This window comes from Neopelma chrysocephalum, unplaced genomic scaffold (assembly GCF_003984885.1).
Source record: "Neopelma chrysocephalum unplaced genomic scaffold, ASM398488v2 Primary Assembly neopelma1_23b, whole genome shotgun sequence".
In the NCBI taxonomy this organism is placed as follows: Eukaryota; Metazoa; Chordata; class Aves; order Passeriformes; family Pipridae; genus Neopelma; species Neopelma chrysocephalum.
Window position 1 is genome coordinate 6,547,707 of NW_020897692.1, and position 16,499 is coordinate 6,564,205.

A 16,499-nucleotide genomic window follows, 5' to 3' on the forward strand; every position below is an offset into this window, starting at 1 on the left:
ACAAAGAAGTGAGCAGTGTATAAACTAACAAAGTAAGACTATGTATCTAAAACTATCAGACAGACAGAAAAATGCAGGCAGTTACCAGTTTTTGTCATGACAAACAGTTGTTGGAGTGCCTTAACATTCAGCAGTATGCTCTTAGTCACTTCTGAGGAAATAGGTCACAATATTTGAAATAAAGACATTTAGGTTAGACAGAAGAGGTGGAAATTTTTCCCGTTGACTAAAATAGTCTAAATAATACGGCAACGTGATACTAAATGAAACGTAATGTGCTCTGGGTGCTGAGAATTGTGTGTCAAAAGGGTCCTGTTTCCATGGGCTTTTGATTTCATCTGGCTGGCTAATTCTTGTTTCATTTTTGTACTGTTAGTTCTTTGTGCAGGGGACATTGTGTTGGGGGTTTCTGTGCCTCTTTACAGCACAGTGGCATTCTGGTCCAAGCCTTGGGCGTGGGGACATCTGGTTACTAAAGAACCACAGAGTACTTGGAGGAGAGGCTGTTAAAGCTATGGAGAGGCCAGATCAGCTCTCATGTTAAAGAGGTGAAAACTACTGACATGACAAATGACAGATTATGTAGAAAACATTTATCAGAACAAATGTTATGGAGAAAGTCTGGTGTATATTTCTGTTTTTTCTCTGCCCCATAAGTAGAAAGGACCTTCCGTAAAACAGTAAAATGGGAAATTCAGCATCAAAACAGTAAATGTTTGGGGGTTTTTTTATGTAGCTTGTGAATTAACACTGGTATTTGTTGTTATCAGAGCTTGTGAAGGTTAAAGAACTTCAAGGCTAGGTGTCATTTCTCCTGGTTAGGTCAGTGTCTAAGCTGGAGACCTAGCATGGGGGTACAATTTCCTCTTTGTGCTGATGAGCTTCAGTAGAAATGTATAGCTCGCCTCTCTCAAAGATTTTAACCAAGTGATAAGGTTTGTGTCATTTCTTTATATGCTTTTCATCCCTCTTTTTCTTTTTTTTTTTTTACGATTTCTAGGCTATGAAAACTAGTTTAATGAGAAGCTCTCAAACCTGAGAGGTTGAGATCCAAAACTCTCAGCCCGTGAAGAGGCCCAAATTTGTGTTGACATTAGGTGTTGGTTGCCCAGATGTGCCTTATGGGTTCAGAATTTTCAAAACATGGATAATTGTAAATAAAATTTTTAATAAATTGGCCTTTAACATATTTATTTTATACAGAATCACAGAATATTCTGAGTTGGAAGGGACCCACAAGAATCATCCAGTCCAGCTCTTAAGTGAATGGCCCATATGGGGATTGAATCCACCACCCTGTTGTTATTAGCACCATGCTCTAACCAACTGAGCCAATCTCAGGGTATATTTTGTGTCACTGGGCACTGCAGCCCATTGTCACTAAACTTTTTTTGTTGTTTTTGTTAAGTGCTGTCAGGTACTGTGTAAGTTGTCAAATGTATCTCAGCTTTTGTCTGTAAAAAGAGTTCAGCTACTGCTCCCAATCAAAAGAAAACACAGACCGTGCACAGGCAGGAGCTGAAATAGAACATATGTGCGACATTTCAAGCTGAGTTGTATTCAGACCTATTAAGCATGGATGGGAAATAATAAAATCATTCCTTTTCCAGCAGGATTGATGAAATGATCCATTTCCGATTGCTTCAAACTAGCAAATAACATTTAATGTTTACAGTGGACTAAATTAATATTTATAGTGAATCGAATTACAGTTTTCCAGTTTACCTGTTTTCATGTAGAGTTTCTGTTTTATTTTGTTCTTTTAGCTAAAATGTGATGCTGTAGTGAGTGAAATCAGCGCTGGTCCAGGAACAGTGGACTTTACAATAAACAGGGAATTATTAGCAAAGGTGAGTAGTATCTTTCAGGTGCTTTAAGGTAAAAATAAATTCTTCAGTATAAAACTATAGAATACCTACTGTTATCTTGGAAAGGTATTTTTTTTGTAAAACTATCTTTCATAAGTTCTCTTTGAGGATCTCTGTTGCTGATTTGTCATGTAGGCCTAGAGTTTAGAATGAGGGTCACAAAAGTTTATCCTTATGAGGAAACAATGTGTCTACCGTTCACTGATAACCATAACTCCTCTTTTTTTCCTCTCTCTGCTTTAAAATGCAGGCTTGGTTACTTGGTTAGATCTTTGAGTTTCTACAGTTTACAACTCAAAAGTTTTGATCTTGCATGTAAAGAGACTTGTTTTTACCTCAAATAAAAATATTTGATAGCAGATCTATCATTACATGCTTCACTACAAAAAAAAAAAATTAAGGAAAAAAAATGAAGGAAGGTGTATTCCTCAGCATTCTGACTGAAGGTATATACCTAATGCTTATAACTGAGCCAATGGATATTAGTGTTGGCTGATTAAAGAAGCCACAGTTCTTGATGATAAATGGCCTCAAGTCTGGGATAAGGCAAAGGCACTTCCAAAGAAATTTTTCATGTCATGGAAGAGGAAGAAAATTTGCTAGTGGACATAAGGGTTGTTACTGGATGCTCTTTATAACCAATGGTACAGGAAATTCTTTAGGTTTTTTTTTCATCTATACACGGTAAGTTAAACCAGCTGGATCTGATTGGAAATAGAGGCATGGGAGTTTGGCTCAAAATTGCTAAAATAAAACAAAAATATTTAAAACCAGTAGCGAAGGAAGATATAGCTCAATCTGTAAGAGTAGTGTCACAGTTGTACTCTGGATTATTTTGAAGAGCTTCATAAAGATATATGGATGACTGGTACTGTTAGACTGGGGATTGAATGAAAGCATTGCTAAACCAGTTCAATTAGCTTGTTCAACTAACAACAAATGTTGTGTTGTTGTTTATGGCCTTAATCTATAGGATTAACAATTTTTGTGGAAAATGATATTGTGGTCTGAGAAAAATAACCACAGATGAATTAGGGGCAAGAAATCAGGTCTTACCTAATACTGGTGAAGCCCTTTTCCCATCAGGACTTCCAGTGAGTCACTTAGGCTTGCAGTCCTCTTTTCCTGAATGAAAAGATCCTTTTTTGTCATGTATTGCATAGGCATAGCTATCAATCAGTTGCTTTATCCCTTTAATTTTTCATTAGCTGATTATAGTCAATCCATCTTAATAAGAACATAGCACTGAAAGAGTAGTTTGTGCTAAATTTTATTTATGGGCAGGGTTTCACAGGGTACTTTATCTGTAGCAATTGTAGTCAGTTTAATGATTCAAGCAAAACTGTGTCTGGCCTAATAAGAGTTTTGCTGGAAAAAATATGTGGAATTAGGATATGTAATTTTGCATTATGTCGCTGAGGAGGGAGGAAAGAAAAAAACTAGCTATAACTTTTGCTGATAAAGAGAATAGGTCTATGAGTAAATTTTTGTGTGTGTCTAGCTTAGTACATGCCTTCTTAGGTGTCATAGTAAGAACAGAATAAAAATGTTTTCTACAGATGCTTTTCCTTTTTAAAAAAAAATTATTCATTAGCTATTGCAGAAAAATTTTAAAGTAATTTTTTAAGGGGGGGAAGGAAAGTTTCCACTGAATGAAGTGAGATTTCCACTTTGGTTCACTTTCTTAAAGGCTCCTGTTATCTTCAGGAAGCTTGGCCAATGCATACAGCTTCATATATGTAGTGGGTTGACTCTGGCTGGACGCCAGATACTCACTAAAGCCACTCTCTCACTCCCTTCTGCAACTGGACAAAGGAGAGAGAAGATATAATGAAGGATTCATGAGTTAAGATAAGGATCGGGAGAGAGATCACTTACTGTCACAGGCAGAACAGACTCAAAGTGGGAATATTAGCTGAATTTATTACTAACAGAATCATACCAGGAGAATGAGAAGTAAATAAATCTTAAAAACACCTTCCCCCAATCCATCCTCCTTCCCAGCAGTGCAGGGAGACAGGAAACGGGGGTTACAGTCAGTTGTTGTTTCTGCCGCTGCTCAGGGAGAGGAGTCCTTCCCCTGCTCCCTTGGGGTCCCTCCCATGGGAAACAGTCCTTCACGGACCTCTCTGGTGTGAGTCCATCTCTCGGGCAACAGTTCTTCATGAAACTGCTGCCGTGTGGGTCACTTTTCCATGGGGTGCAGTCCTTCAGGAACAAGGTGCTCCAGCGTGGGTGCCCCACAGGGCCACAAGTCCTACCAGGAAAACCTGCTCCAGCACAGGCTCCTCTCTCCATAAGTCAGCAGGTCCCTGTCAGGACCCTGCTCCAACACAGGCCTCCCACTGAGTCACAGCCTCCCACAGGCATATACCTGCTCTAGCATGGACTCTTCCATGAGCTGCAGGTGGGTCTCTGCAACCCAATGGTCCTCCATGAGCTGCAGGGGCACAGCTGCTCCATCCTGGGCTGCAGGTGAACCTCAGCTCTGGCTCGTGGAGCTCCTCCTTCTGCACTGACCTTGGTGTCTGTGTTGTTGCTCACATGTTCTCACTCCGCTCTTCCCTGGCTGGAATTACATCTGTGCAATAACTTTTTTCTTCCTTCTTAAATAAGTTATCACAGAGGCGTTACTGTCATTCCCAATTGGCTCGGCCTTGGCCAGCAGCGGGTCCGTCCTGGAGCCGGCTGGTGTTCACTCTTCAGGACATGGGGGAAGCTTCCAACAGAAGCCACCCCTGTAGTCCCGCTGCTACCAAAACCTGGCCACAGAAAACCAATACAATATGTTGGATTTGTAGTGTATTGGCCTGTGTGACAAAGTGAAGTATGTAGGGTATGTACAGGGACCGACTTTGCTGTCTGAGCACGTTACTGATAGTGTAGTCAGCATAGGATTCCTTTTCCCACAAACTGTGTTGAGGAAATATTTTAAGGTGTTATACACAGGCTCTGTGCTTGCAAAGCAGACATATTTTTGTACAGACCATTCATAGTGGCATTACAGACTTGCAGGTGGGGGAAAAGAAGAAGGGGTGTTTTGATACATGACGATTGAATAGTTGGCTTTCCTTGTCACTAAAGAAGCAGAAAATAGAAAGTTTTTACAAAATTCAGCCTTGATTTTCACCAAAACTCTGCCTACACTTTCTCTAACTTTTTTAGTTGGTCAGATACAGTTTTCAAAAGCTAATGGCATTTTCTTCTGCATATGAGACCTTGTTTGCTTGGCAGACCACCCATCTAATTGCTAATGTGGATAAAGGATGTGGATCAGTCTCCTGTGTGGCTGGTAAACAGTTTTCCTGATAATGCTTTCTGTTGTTGAAGCTTTCTTTTGTGGTTTTTTTTCATCTTCCTTGTGCTTTAGGCTGTGTTGCAGCAGGTGTTCAAAGATGGCTCAGAGTATGGAGTAAAAAGTGAAATTTTCACTGCAGTACCTAGACAAAAGGCAGTGATTGAGTTCAGGTAAGCACGTGTGAGGAGTCCTTTGAGAGAATTGGCTTGTCTGCTGATTGATATTTTCTGTTTGATATTCATTGCTGTAATGTACAATGCCTGTGATGTTAAATCATATTTTTACAGTATTCAGCTGTATTTAATACTCCAACGTTAATTTGCCAAGTAGAATATAAATTATATTTAGGGAATTGAGGCTTTTTATCAGAATATATTTTTGGTATTTAAGGAGTTCATGCCTCACACTGCCCTCCACTAAGAATATTCTCGTTTAGTGCATAGTAGCATTCAGTTTTTAAGTAAGCTTCTTTTATTTTGTTATCAAGAAACATCATCTGAATTTTCAGCCACTAACCTATTTCTTTTGTCACCTTAATACCTTTCTCCCTGACTTATTAAAGCAGCCAGGCATTTATCTTGCTAAATCTTCTCAATTACTAGCCTCAAAATTTCTATCCAGTGCAATTTTGTTGGCAGTCACTTGCTCGTGGAATGAAAAGTGGCTGACTCTGATCTTTTTATGGATAAATATTTTTGTTCATTTATACTCCCTCTGCAGGCTTCCATAGTCATGGAAAGTAAGCCCTTGGCTTTAATTTGAAGGGTGAATTTTCATAACTGAACTTTGATTTTATTATCAGAGTAAACAGTTGTGCATACAAGGTTGTGTTCTGATTTGGTTTGGGTTTTTTTGAGTGGGGCATCGTTGGAGAAGGTGTGATTTCAGTTACTGATTCTTGTACACAAGGTCTCCAGTCCTGGTATCAGATTTATCTCTAATAAAGGTGTGAAGAGAATGATCCATATGTCCAAAACATGTAAATAGTGGGAAGATATTTTCAGTTCTTTGTCACTGGTATAGTTGGGGGTTGGTTGTTTTGGATTTTTTTTTGTTGCTGTTGGTTTTGGAGTGTTTTTTGGTTTCTTTTTTCCCCTACAACACTGGTTGTTAACTGATACTGGAGGAAAAGCTGGTTGGATAGGAAAATTTGCTGTCTAGAACAGAAGCTAATCAGGGAATCTTAAGAAAAAATTGAAAATGGTGGGTTTATTTCAGCTCTTCTGCTGGATGCATGAGTTCAATTATTTTGACTTGGTGATCTGGTAGTCTTGTGCATTGAACAAACATTATTTGTGAAAATCTGTTACAGCTCCCCTAATATTGCCAAAAAGTTTCACATAGGACATTTGCGTTCCACAATAGTAGGTAAGTGTGCATTTAACTGCCTTCCAAAAGGGCTTCTTTGTCTTCCTGTTTCACTTGACAGGGGAGCACTGCTAACCTTTCACTCCTCTGGTGGAGGGGCCACGTGAGGCTCAACTTGCTAATTAAAAACCTTTTGCTTATTATGCAGTGAAGAGAAGAAAGTGGTGTGTTGCTGGCAGATTTAAGTCACATGTAATGTAGTTTTATGACTGTGAATATTAAATGAAGTAGTTTAAAATTGGTCTGCAAAGACATCCAATTCAGTTTTCATTGAGGTGTCATGAGTCCTTTGAATTTTAAATTCCCAATTTGCACTGGACTGCAGAGCAGTCAGATAGTTATGTCTTGGTGTCTGTCTTGGAAAAAGCTTGCTTTTATATGTTGATTACTTTATGGCAGTATTACTGGCACAGTTGCTGTAATTTCTAATTAATAAGTTTATTGTGCAGTACTCTAGTGGCACATGGAAAACATTATGCTCCCTCATTTCCCTCTCTCACAATAAAAACTAGTAGGTTATTAGTAGAAGATCCTACAGCATCTGTGCATCTAATATTGCATTAGTCTTAAAGTACTTAAAGTATCATGTATAATTATTAATTACATAAAGTTGATAATTGTGCCTCTTCATGGACTGATAGTTGAGTGAGATTACTCTTTGTGTTCCATTTCTGGACCCTTTGTTACAGAAAAAAACCCCCACTTTCAAAAACAGTTCTGTAGATCAGTGTTTGTTCCATAGTAAGAGAATGAATTAACTACAGAGAATGTGATTGAGAGTAATTGCAAGCTATAATACAGTGTTATAACAACAGAAGAAGAGAAAGTCTTCTGCATCCTTAACATCCGTATTGTAAATAAAAGACACCCTTGAAACACAGGAAAATGGAAGAAGGGATATGGGTATTTCTTCTTTGTAATTCTATGACTGTTGCTAAGCTCAGGAGAGAGATGAAGGGGTTTTGTTGTAACAACGGTTAGAACTAAGATGTCCTTATGTGTTATGATAAGTTTGGGGTGTAGTGTGTTAAGTGCAGAGCTCAGAACTGCCCCAGCAGTGTATAGAGATTCAGGACTTGATGTTCTCTATTTAACATCACAGTTAACAGGAGTTTATGAATCTTGAGTGCTTGCCTAACCTCCTGGTATGAGCTTGCCTGACTCTAATGGAATTGTATATACGTATTTGTATGCACACATATTTGTGAGAGTACAAGAAGACTTTAAAAGATTTTTTTATGATTGCATACTTTGCAGTATGTGCATGCGCATACACCTGTGTATGTTTTTATCACTGTTGTGTGAAATACTTTATGGCGCTTTTCAAATGCATGACATTTCTTTTTCTGCTCAGAAAGGAACTTGCTTTTTACTATTAATCCTACTATTGCTTTTAGTTGTGAAGTATTTTAGGAAATTCTATGGAGTAATCCATCTGATTGCTTTTCCTCTTCCTTCTGAATACAGATCATACAAACTGTAGAAAACAGAAACTTTGTAGGCATGAGAGACTACCTACAACTGAATAGTAATATCTTTATTTTTCCTTACCAGGGAATTTTATAGCAAATCTCAAACGTGCACTGGGACATGAAGTAGTAAGAATAAATTACCTCGGTGACTGGGGCATGCAGTTTGGTATGTTTTAATACTTGTTTATTCTGCCTCCCTTCTACTGTATCATATGGTCTAGGTGTCCAGCTTCAGTTTTTGCTGGCCACTCTGCACTCATAAAGAGTGATATCCTGTTTCCATTAATGTAATATATAGTTAATTTCCTTAAAATATGAACAAAACAATCCAGACTGATTCATCAACAGTATGATCTGTACTGCTGTACAAGAAATAACAGGAGGAAATTTACCCAACAGTTCTTCTGTCCCTCAGTAGCTCCTCTCTCAGATTACTTGTGTGTAGTTTGGGGGTTATTTTCTTAGTATGCTTGTTACACCTTTGGAGTCCTCATGGCTGAGCAGACTTCTGTTGCTGCCTCCAGACAAAAGGTGTACCTGTTACTGTAACTGTTGCACATCTGCTGTGATCTTGTCTTCCTTATTCAGACTTTACATGTGTAACACTTGTGGAAGAGTAAGCTTGCTAACTTGCCTGGGCCACAACAATAGAATAATTGTAACAATGTGTATTTTATATTTGGGTTGTCTTTGTGTGTGTTTGTGTTTTTTCTTTATGTGGTGTTTTTTGTGTTTTTGGTTGGTTTTTTTTGTTCCTTTTGGAAAGTAGTTCATTATTCATAGAACATAATTAATTTCCACAACAACCAAATTTTGGCAGGTCGAGGCCCAGGGAGTTTGTATCTTTAAAGATATCCCTACACTTTCCCCAAAATATTCAGCTTCCGCTTAAAATGTAGCACAGGAGAGGTGTACAGGTGGAGAATGCGCAAGTGAATAGGTTATGGAAAACTATCAATCATGTATGCACACACATAGACACCCCTACTTCTTCTGAAATGTCCAAGTGAGGACTGAAAAATCCTCTCATGTACAGCCTTGCATAGCTTGATATTTATTCCCTGACCACAGATCATTTAGGTCCAATTGCCGGATCTATAGCCATCCCTCTTTTATGGCAGCTGGCCCATCCTTAGAATTCACAACTTTGTTGACTTCTGTTAATCTTGCATTTTAAATTGATCTGTATTTTCCTCTTTTTTTTTCTAATTTCCCCAAAAAAGCTGTTTTGACATATTTTCAGCATTTAAAAAAAGGCAGTCATGCTCACTTGCTCATTCTTTAAAGCTGATACACCTGGAAAACTATAAAAATCCCCCACTTCTTTTGTAATAGGCTTTGAAAACTATTTTTGAATGGCAAACACAAAGTGCAGTGTCCATTAAGCAGTCACTTTTGCTTATTCCAGCCTTTATTCTGCCCCCTCCAGTTTCAATGGTACTGCTGTTTATGGGGACATCAAGGAATCAATTTTATGAACAGAGTTGGGTTACTAAATACTCTACTTTCACTCCATTTGTGTATTTAGATTCCTAACTGTAGATAACATAACAAAAATATTCAGTTTACCCATTATCCTTCTAGATTAAATTCCTGGCATTTAGACAGTGCAGTGTAACATTCGTATGACTATGAGACCAGTAATAGAATATTCTTTCCTTTGTTAAATTATTTCCTCTGCAGCTTGTCTTTCCTGATCCTGTTTCTGATGAAACACTAGCTTATAGCAGAGCTTTGCCTCACTTAAAATTTGTTTATAGGAATTGAATGCGGAATGAGTTCATCAAAAACTCAGTCAGTTTCATTATTGCATATTTCATTCATTTTTGACCCTTAAACATAATTTTATCACTATGCTGTTGTATAATCAATGTGGCAATGACAGTGAAGCAATGAAATGCAATGTGGTTAAAAGGCTTCTCAGCTGACCTCGTTCTGTCTTTCTTTAAAGATACTAAATAGCACTCTGAATTCTGAATATCAGGAATTTTATGTATTTTAATACTAAGTTTCCTGAAGGTATAAAGATCATAATGCCTGTTATTTACACGTGTACCTGTTGAGCAGCACACAACTGACCTAGTAGTTCCGTTTCTTTCAAAATAGGTGATCCCCTCTTTATCTGGGCTGACTTAGCTCAAATATATGACAGGTATAACAAATAATATAGTCATGCTTCACAAAATTACAGCATTGAAATATTATTATAGCGGTCCTTTCTCAGAAGCAGTGCTGTAATTAACCATCTGTCAGCATTTCTTTTACAACTGCTATTGTCAGAGGCTTTAAAATTTAATGATTGAAAACATGTTTTGCTGAAACATGACAGAGAAGTGCTCAACCTTTAGGCAGTTTTGGGGCAGGTTTCTTAAGGTAACAATGTTTATGCAGCCACACTGTCTGTCAATCTGTCTTCCTGTCACTGCTCCTAATAGATTTTGAACCCATTGGCCAACTTCAGCCAGATCTGACAAAGAAAAATGTCTCCAAGAAAACTAATTTCCTTTGGAATTGTGACAGTTGGCAGCTGAGTAGGGATAGAAATACAATGTAACGCCCTGTGGGAGAGAGTTAACTTTTGTGTTTAGCCTGCGGGCAAACCAGTCAGCACCTCTAAGTCAGAACTGGTCCCAACACATGCTGCATCTTGCCAATAAGTGGTGAGTGTACTAAGGTCTGGGGATAGTTCGGGGAAGACAGAAAATGTGTGGAAGGAAGTGTTTGGGTTAAATAAAGACTGGCAGTCGTGCTGGGGATTGGATTGTGAAGTCAGCATTGAAAAGTGGAATATTTAGGTACACTAATATCTAAGAGAGATCATTAGGAAATCAAGCTCCAATTGTTTGTAGAACAAGCTGTCCTTAGCTAAACTTCCTTTCAGTAGGATTAGACTAATTTTATTTCCTAAACCCTAACCTGTTTTTCTTCCTTGAGTCTGCCATGACTTCTACTACACTTAGTGTTTCTTAGAGGGAAGTTCTTGAGACAGTGCTATTTATTTAGTTGCAGAGGGTTTTTCAAAAGGATAACTGCATACCTATTCCTACATCAGTCCTGGTCCTTGTCAACTCAGAGGAGTAAGATGGCCTTGAATTTAGCCTCAGATAATCTAAGAGACATTACTGAAGGAGTTAGTGTGGTGTTTTTATTCAGGCAAAAAGATTGGGATTTGGATTTCTTGCCCTTTCAGGTGGCTTTTGGGAAGAGCTGAAGCCAAATTGGACATGTGAAAAAAGCTGTGTATTCTAAGCATGCAGCAAAAAGTTCCCTTGAAAATATTGCATGAGTGTATGTGGAATACCACATTGTGTTCCTGTTTCTATTGTCCTTGAAACGATAATATGCTTAAGGGAGAAAGCAAAACAAAGAGTTTTGAGCATGATCTATTGCTGGACAGTTTCCACTGTGTGACTTCTCATTTGCAGGTCATGGCTGTGTAAAAGTTGATTTTCTCTGCAAGTCCAGAAACACAAATTCTAATTATGAGGAATTGAAAAATCAATACAGTATTTCTTAGTAGTTTCTAGCTATTATATTTTTGGGGTGTTTTTCTCATGCAGTGGAATAATAGGTTATGCTTTTCATATGCTTTATTTTTGTAGCATACACTATTGTTTTAAAATGTAGGGCATTTGTTTTATTGGCTACAGTGCTAAAACTAGACTTGCTTATGAAAATAACATAACATACTCTGTGTTGTTGCATAACTCTGTATTTAATTGTTATTCAAGGCTTATTGGGTGTTGGTTTCCAATCCTTTGGCAACAAAGAAAAACTAAAATCCAGTCCTTTACAACACCTGTTTGAGGTAAGTTCAGAGAAGACCAACTACACACTTCAGAGGACAATCCATTTAATTTAGCTGTCAGTTTTGTACAGAATGTGTACAAAAAGTGATTTTAATGTGTCTGCAGGGTCATGAGGAGACTCATGTGATATTTGAATGACCATACTTGAAGGAGTAGTGCAAGCCTGGGCTGTGGCAATACAGACTGCATCTGATGCTGTTGGTTACCAAAGTTGTGAAAATGACATGTATGCCTGTCGCTAGTGTTTTTAGAATTTGATTTTCTTTGCTCAATGCACAATTCACTGTGATGGGGCAAAAGGATCTTGAAAGTGTTTCGTGTCTAATATGGAGCTTTAACATTTATAGCTAAGGAGGAGTGACTGTCACTTTCCAGAACGCTGCTCTGGCTCTGCAGAATGCTCTTTCTTCCAAGAGTGTGAAAGAGCCAGGAGCATTAGAAGGTGTGGTTTCTGCTGACAGCCATTCAGGAAATGCCTTGCAGCAGTAGGGAAGGCTGTTTTATTGCAGGAGGTTGCCCTCTCGGTTACCCACCAAGCCCACAGATGGTGCAAGTGCTGTCGATTGCATTTGTGTGTGTCAGGGACAAACCTGACTCAGTGGACTCTCCCAGTTAGCAATGAAGATTGAGGTAGTTTAACAAGCTTTGTCTTTCCAGGATTAATATGGTTTTGGTTGTTGGATTGCTCCATTCCAATATGCCTAATACCATCTGAGTTAGTACTTACTTCTTCCTCTTTAGCAGTTCCTATATCACTTCCTTGTTTTCCTATAGTGCAGTGAACCAGAAAGATTTTGTCAATCTTTGGTACTTGTAAGTGATCTTTGGATGACAACCATTCTGGATGTAACATGCATACAATACACATAAAGGACTTATGTACTTACCTGCACAGATCCAATAACTGTGTGGATAAGTGGACAAAATTTTCTGAGTGGCTGATGTTCAAGTCCTCATCCTCTAAAAGGAAGATATCACACGTTAATGAGGCTTTGTCAGGGTTCTTGTGTGGCACTGTCAGATGTTCTCTCATTACTAAGCTGAGCTGTGCTTCACCCTGTGAGCTGGATATGGGAACTATGGCCAGTGGTGTTCAGACAGCATGTTGCAGGATAAACGTTCTGCATAAATCTGTTTATTGGCGAAGGAGCAAACTGTGTTCGAATATTTGAATAGTCAACAGCTGAATGCATGTTAGTCAGATTGTTTATGTGGCAGAATAGCTCCTTCTGAGCTTGCCAGCTTCTTTGACATAGGTAAATTTTGTTCTCTTATTCCTTCATCCCTGAGCCCCGATGAATTAAATTGATAGATTCTCAATGTGGAGGTGTTTTAGAGCTGTAGGACTGATTAAAAGAGAAAAAAAGTAGTCATATTTTGTGGTTGTTCATGCTGTGTATTACTTTATTTATAATTTAAGTCCATTCTTAGAATTTAAATTTTTAATACTTGAATTTTGCACTAAAGCTTTAAAATTGCAGCAGTGTGTAGGCTTTATTACCTTCAAATGTAGAGAACAGTATTCAGTCAAGATGCAAAAGGTTCTAAAACAGTAGTTGTTTAAGACCAAATTGATTTCTCAATTATTCCCAATTCCTAAGTGTTTGTTCAGCTGTATCCCTAGTTATATCAAAAACTGAGATGTGTTTCAAAGTGGTGTTTTTTCTGCTATTGTATGAAATTAATCTTTCCTATAGTTCATTTAAAAAGAACATTTCCATAGCACAGTTTCTATATAAATAAATGTATAGACAAATGTACCTTTCCAAACATCTTTGTACCTTCCATTTTGGTCAAGAGGCAAATGCAAATATGCTTTTTGCATTTTTTTTTTGCCTTATAACATGAAAGATTGGGGATAGGTGGACACTAGGATGTGTGAAACTACTGATGGGAGAGGATGAGCATTGTTCTTAGAACAGGTTGAATTTTCCCTCTACTCTAAATTTATTTTTCATAGTAGAACTAAGCAAACAATAAGCTTTGAAGCTTGTCAGCAGTTAAAAATCTCCAAAAATCTTCAGACTTGAAGGGGAAAAGTGAGTTTTGCTCTGGAAAAGTGAAACCCATTGGAGCAAGGTTTGCATTGTTGGCACACTCATTGAACATTACAGGAATGGAATTTTTACAATTACTTATTTTTTATCAAGATTGTAATGATTTGAGGATTAAAGCTCATACAAATATTTAAAAGTTAAGCAGCATTAACTTTTTTTTCATCATAAATGGGTCGGGGTTTTCTTTTTGAGCTTGTAAAATACTGATTCTATCAAGGATTTTGCTGTTTCAGTTGCTATCTCATTTTTAGGCAGTGTAGTTGTTATAAGTATCAACTTTGTGGTTCTCCAAGGAAAAGTCTGTGGTTTAAATGTCCGTGATGGTTTCGTTTGCACACATAAATGAGTTCTTCCACATTTTGCTGCTGCAGCAGTTTGAAGATTATGAAGAGGATCATAGCAACAGCAGTAAGGGATTACAGCATTAGTCTTCTTTCAAGATAAGCTGCACGTTTTCCTCTTGGACTTTGGGCTATTCGTTCTTTCTTTAAATGAGAAATGTGTTGCTTTAATGTGTCTTTAGAATTTTGACGGTACAAATGTCATCTTTAAATGTATTTGCATTGTTCTTGTAGAACTTTATTTTATTGGAGGGGAGGATTATACTATTTCAACATTGTCAGTGTCATGTTTTAGGTGTATGTGCAGATTAATAAAGCAGCAGAAGATGAAAACACAAAAAAACTGGCAAAGGATTTCTTTAGAAAACTGGAGGAACGTGATGAGCAGACATTGTCACTTTGGAAACAATTTAGAGACTTCAGTATTGAGGAATACATCCAGATTTATAAGGTACAAATCATCGACTGCTTTCTCTGTGTTCTTGGTCTCTTTTTCTCTATTGCTTCATCAGTATAATTGATAGTGCACAGTACCTTTTCATCCAGGAGATTGCCAAGCGGTGAACTCACTTAGGAACAGAGATTGCTCTAATATTGTCAATTCATTGCCTTTCCCATAACCTTAAGTGTGTTGTGGGGAAGCTTTTTCTTGGTAAGCCAGGTTATGCCCCATTCTGTTTGGAAAAAGCACAGTAGCTGATCTACATCCAAGCAGACCATCACTTTAGTTGCTGACATCCTAGATACTTTTTATTTAATGGTGTCCAGGTAACACTGAATCCAGTCACGTGGTATTGATCTCTGTAATACTACTCAAGAGCCAGCTGAGTCCATCTGAAGATCAGCTGGTGTTTTTCCCACTTGCGATGAAATTCTGGAATGGGTGACCAGTGTTGATGGGCTTAGACATTTTTTTTTAACTTGCAGCTCCAGAGAGTTTGTGACTTGTTTTCTATCTCTTCCTTCTTCTAGTATTATTATTTATTTAAAATTTCACTTTTCTATCTCATTCCTCTTGCTGTATTTGTAGAAATCAGTCATGTTTTGTTTCATTGATTGCAAAGTTAATATCAGAAGTTGCCTGCCCTTTCCTCAATAGTCCAGATAACCTGGCTGTGCTTTAATTTCTTCCCTGAAACATATCTGTGGAGTCAAGCCAAGTATTCTAAGTTAAGATCTCCTAAGTGAGACACTTGATAATTCTAGTGGAAAGCTCACCTGTAAGGGTAAACAGGTATTGGGCTGTATATGCAGGTGAATTGTGATGGTCACTCATCATTGATCACATAATGACTGCTACAGCTGGATCTTTGTCTCCCAATTTCATTCAAACTAATAAATATTCAGCTGAGGGACTGACAGTTTTGATAGTTAAGGTCATCCTGTCTTTCCTGGGTGTACCTTCAGGCTTCATAGTAATGATGATTTCTGTATGCTCAGAAGTGTTTGTGAGTAGCTTCTGCCTTTTTAAATTTCTTTCAGTTTCCTTTCAAAATAGAGTTGGTTTCATGTCCAAGTACAATCTCTGCAGTCCATGCCTTTCACCTCCAGCACACCAAGTTAAAGACCTGCCTCAGAATTTTTGTACCAATTGCTTTAACCAGTTTATGCCTAATTTCTCATGAACATTATACCCAGGCTGTATTCAATTTAGGGAGATTAATTCTAATGCAGAAATCAATTAAATCAAAATCCAAATATCCTTTCCTCTTGACAATGAAGTCATCTTTCCTGGAATAAAATTAATCTTTGCACTGTATCTGATGTGTGACACAGACCTATTGTCTTACTTAATTTGAAGAAATGATTAACCTCAATCTTATCAATTTTACCCTTCTTTGATATTCTTGGAACTTTTCAGCGTCTAGGAGTGCATTTTGATGAATATTCTGGAGAGTCACATTACCAAGAGAAGGCCCAGGAGGTTCTAAAGATGTTGGAAGATAAGGGACTTCTTCAAAAAACAACGTATGGACTCATTATTCAATCAGTGTAATTTACTTAACATCTCAGTTGCATTTCAAACAAGATATGATGAGTGAGGTTTGTACATAATCTAAGGCGAAGAGTTTTCTTTAAATGGTCTTGGTAGCTGTCCTAGTAGAAGACCAAGAGGATTTGTGCACTCACAGTTAAAAATTAAGTTTGCCTTTCTGTGGCTAGTACAGAAGCTTGGCCATGACAAATTAAGTACAATGACAGTGTTCAACTCATAATGGCCTTTTAGGCTGTTAATTAATTTGGTAGCTGCATGTGCCATTTAATGAGCAGAGTTAGATGAGATCC

General features: G+C 37.9%; 1 protein-coding gene across 1 annotated transcript in view; it reads left to right on the top strand.

Annotated features, from left to right (window-relative positions):
* Nucleotides 1–16,499, top strand: part of RARS2 (arginyl-tRNA synthetase 2, mitochondrial) — a 37,232-nt gene that overhangs the window by 3,003 nt on the left and 17,730 nt on the right. Inside the window, exons 4-10 of the mRNA XM_027695657.1 lie at nucleotides 1,767–1,850; nucleotides 5,239–5,336; nucleotides 6,479–6,534; nucleotides 8,089–8,172; nucleotides 11,738–11,814; nucleotides 14,509–14,664; nucleotides 16,075–16,181. Of these exons, the coding sequence (XP_027551458.1) occupies nucleotides 1,767–1,850; nucleotides 5,239–5,336; nucleotides 6,479–6,534; nucleotides 8,089–8,172; nucleotides 11,738–11,814; nucleotides 14,509–14,664; nucleotides 16,075–16,181 (662 nt within the window). The remainder of the gene's footprint in view (nucleotides 1–1,766; nucleotides 1,851–5,238; nucleotides 5,337–6,478; nucleotides 6,535–8,088; nucleotides 8,173–11,737; nucleotides 11,815–14,508; nucleotides 14,665–16,074; nucleotides 16,182–16,499) is intronic.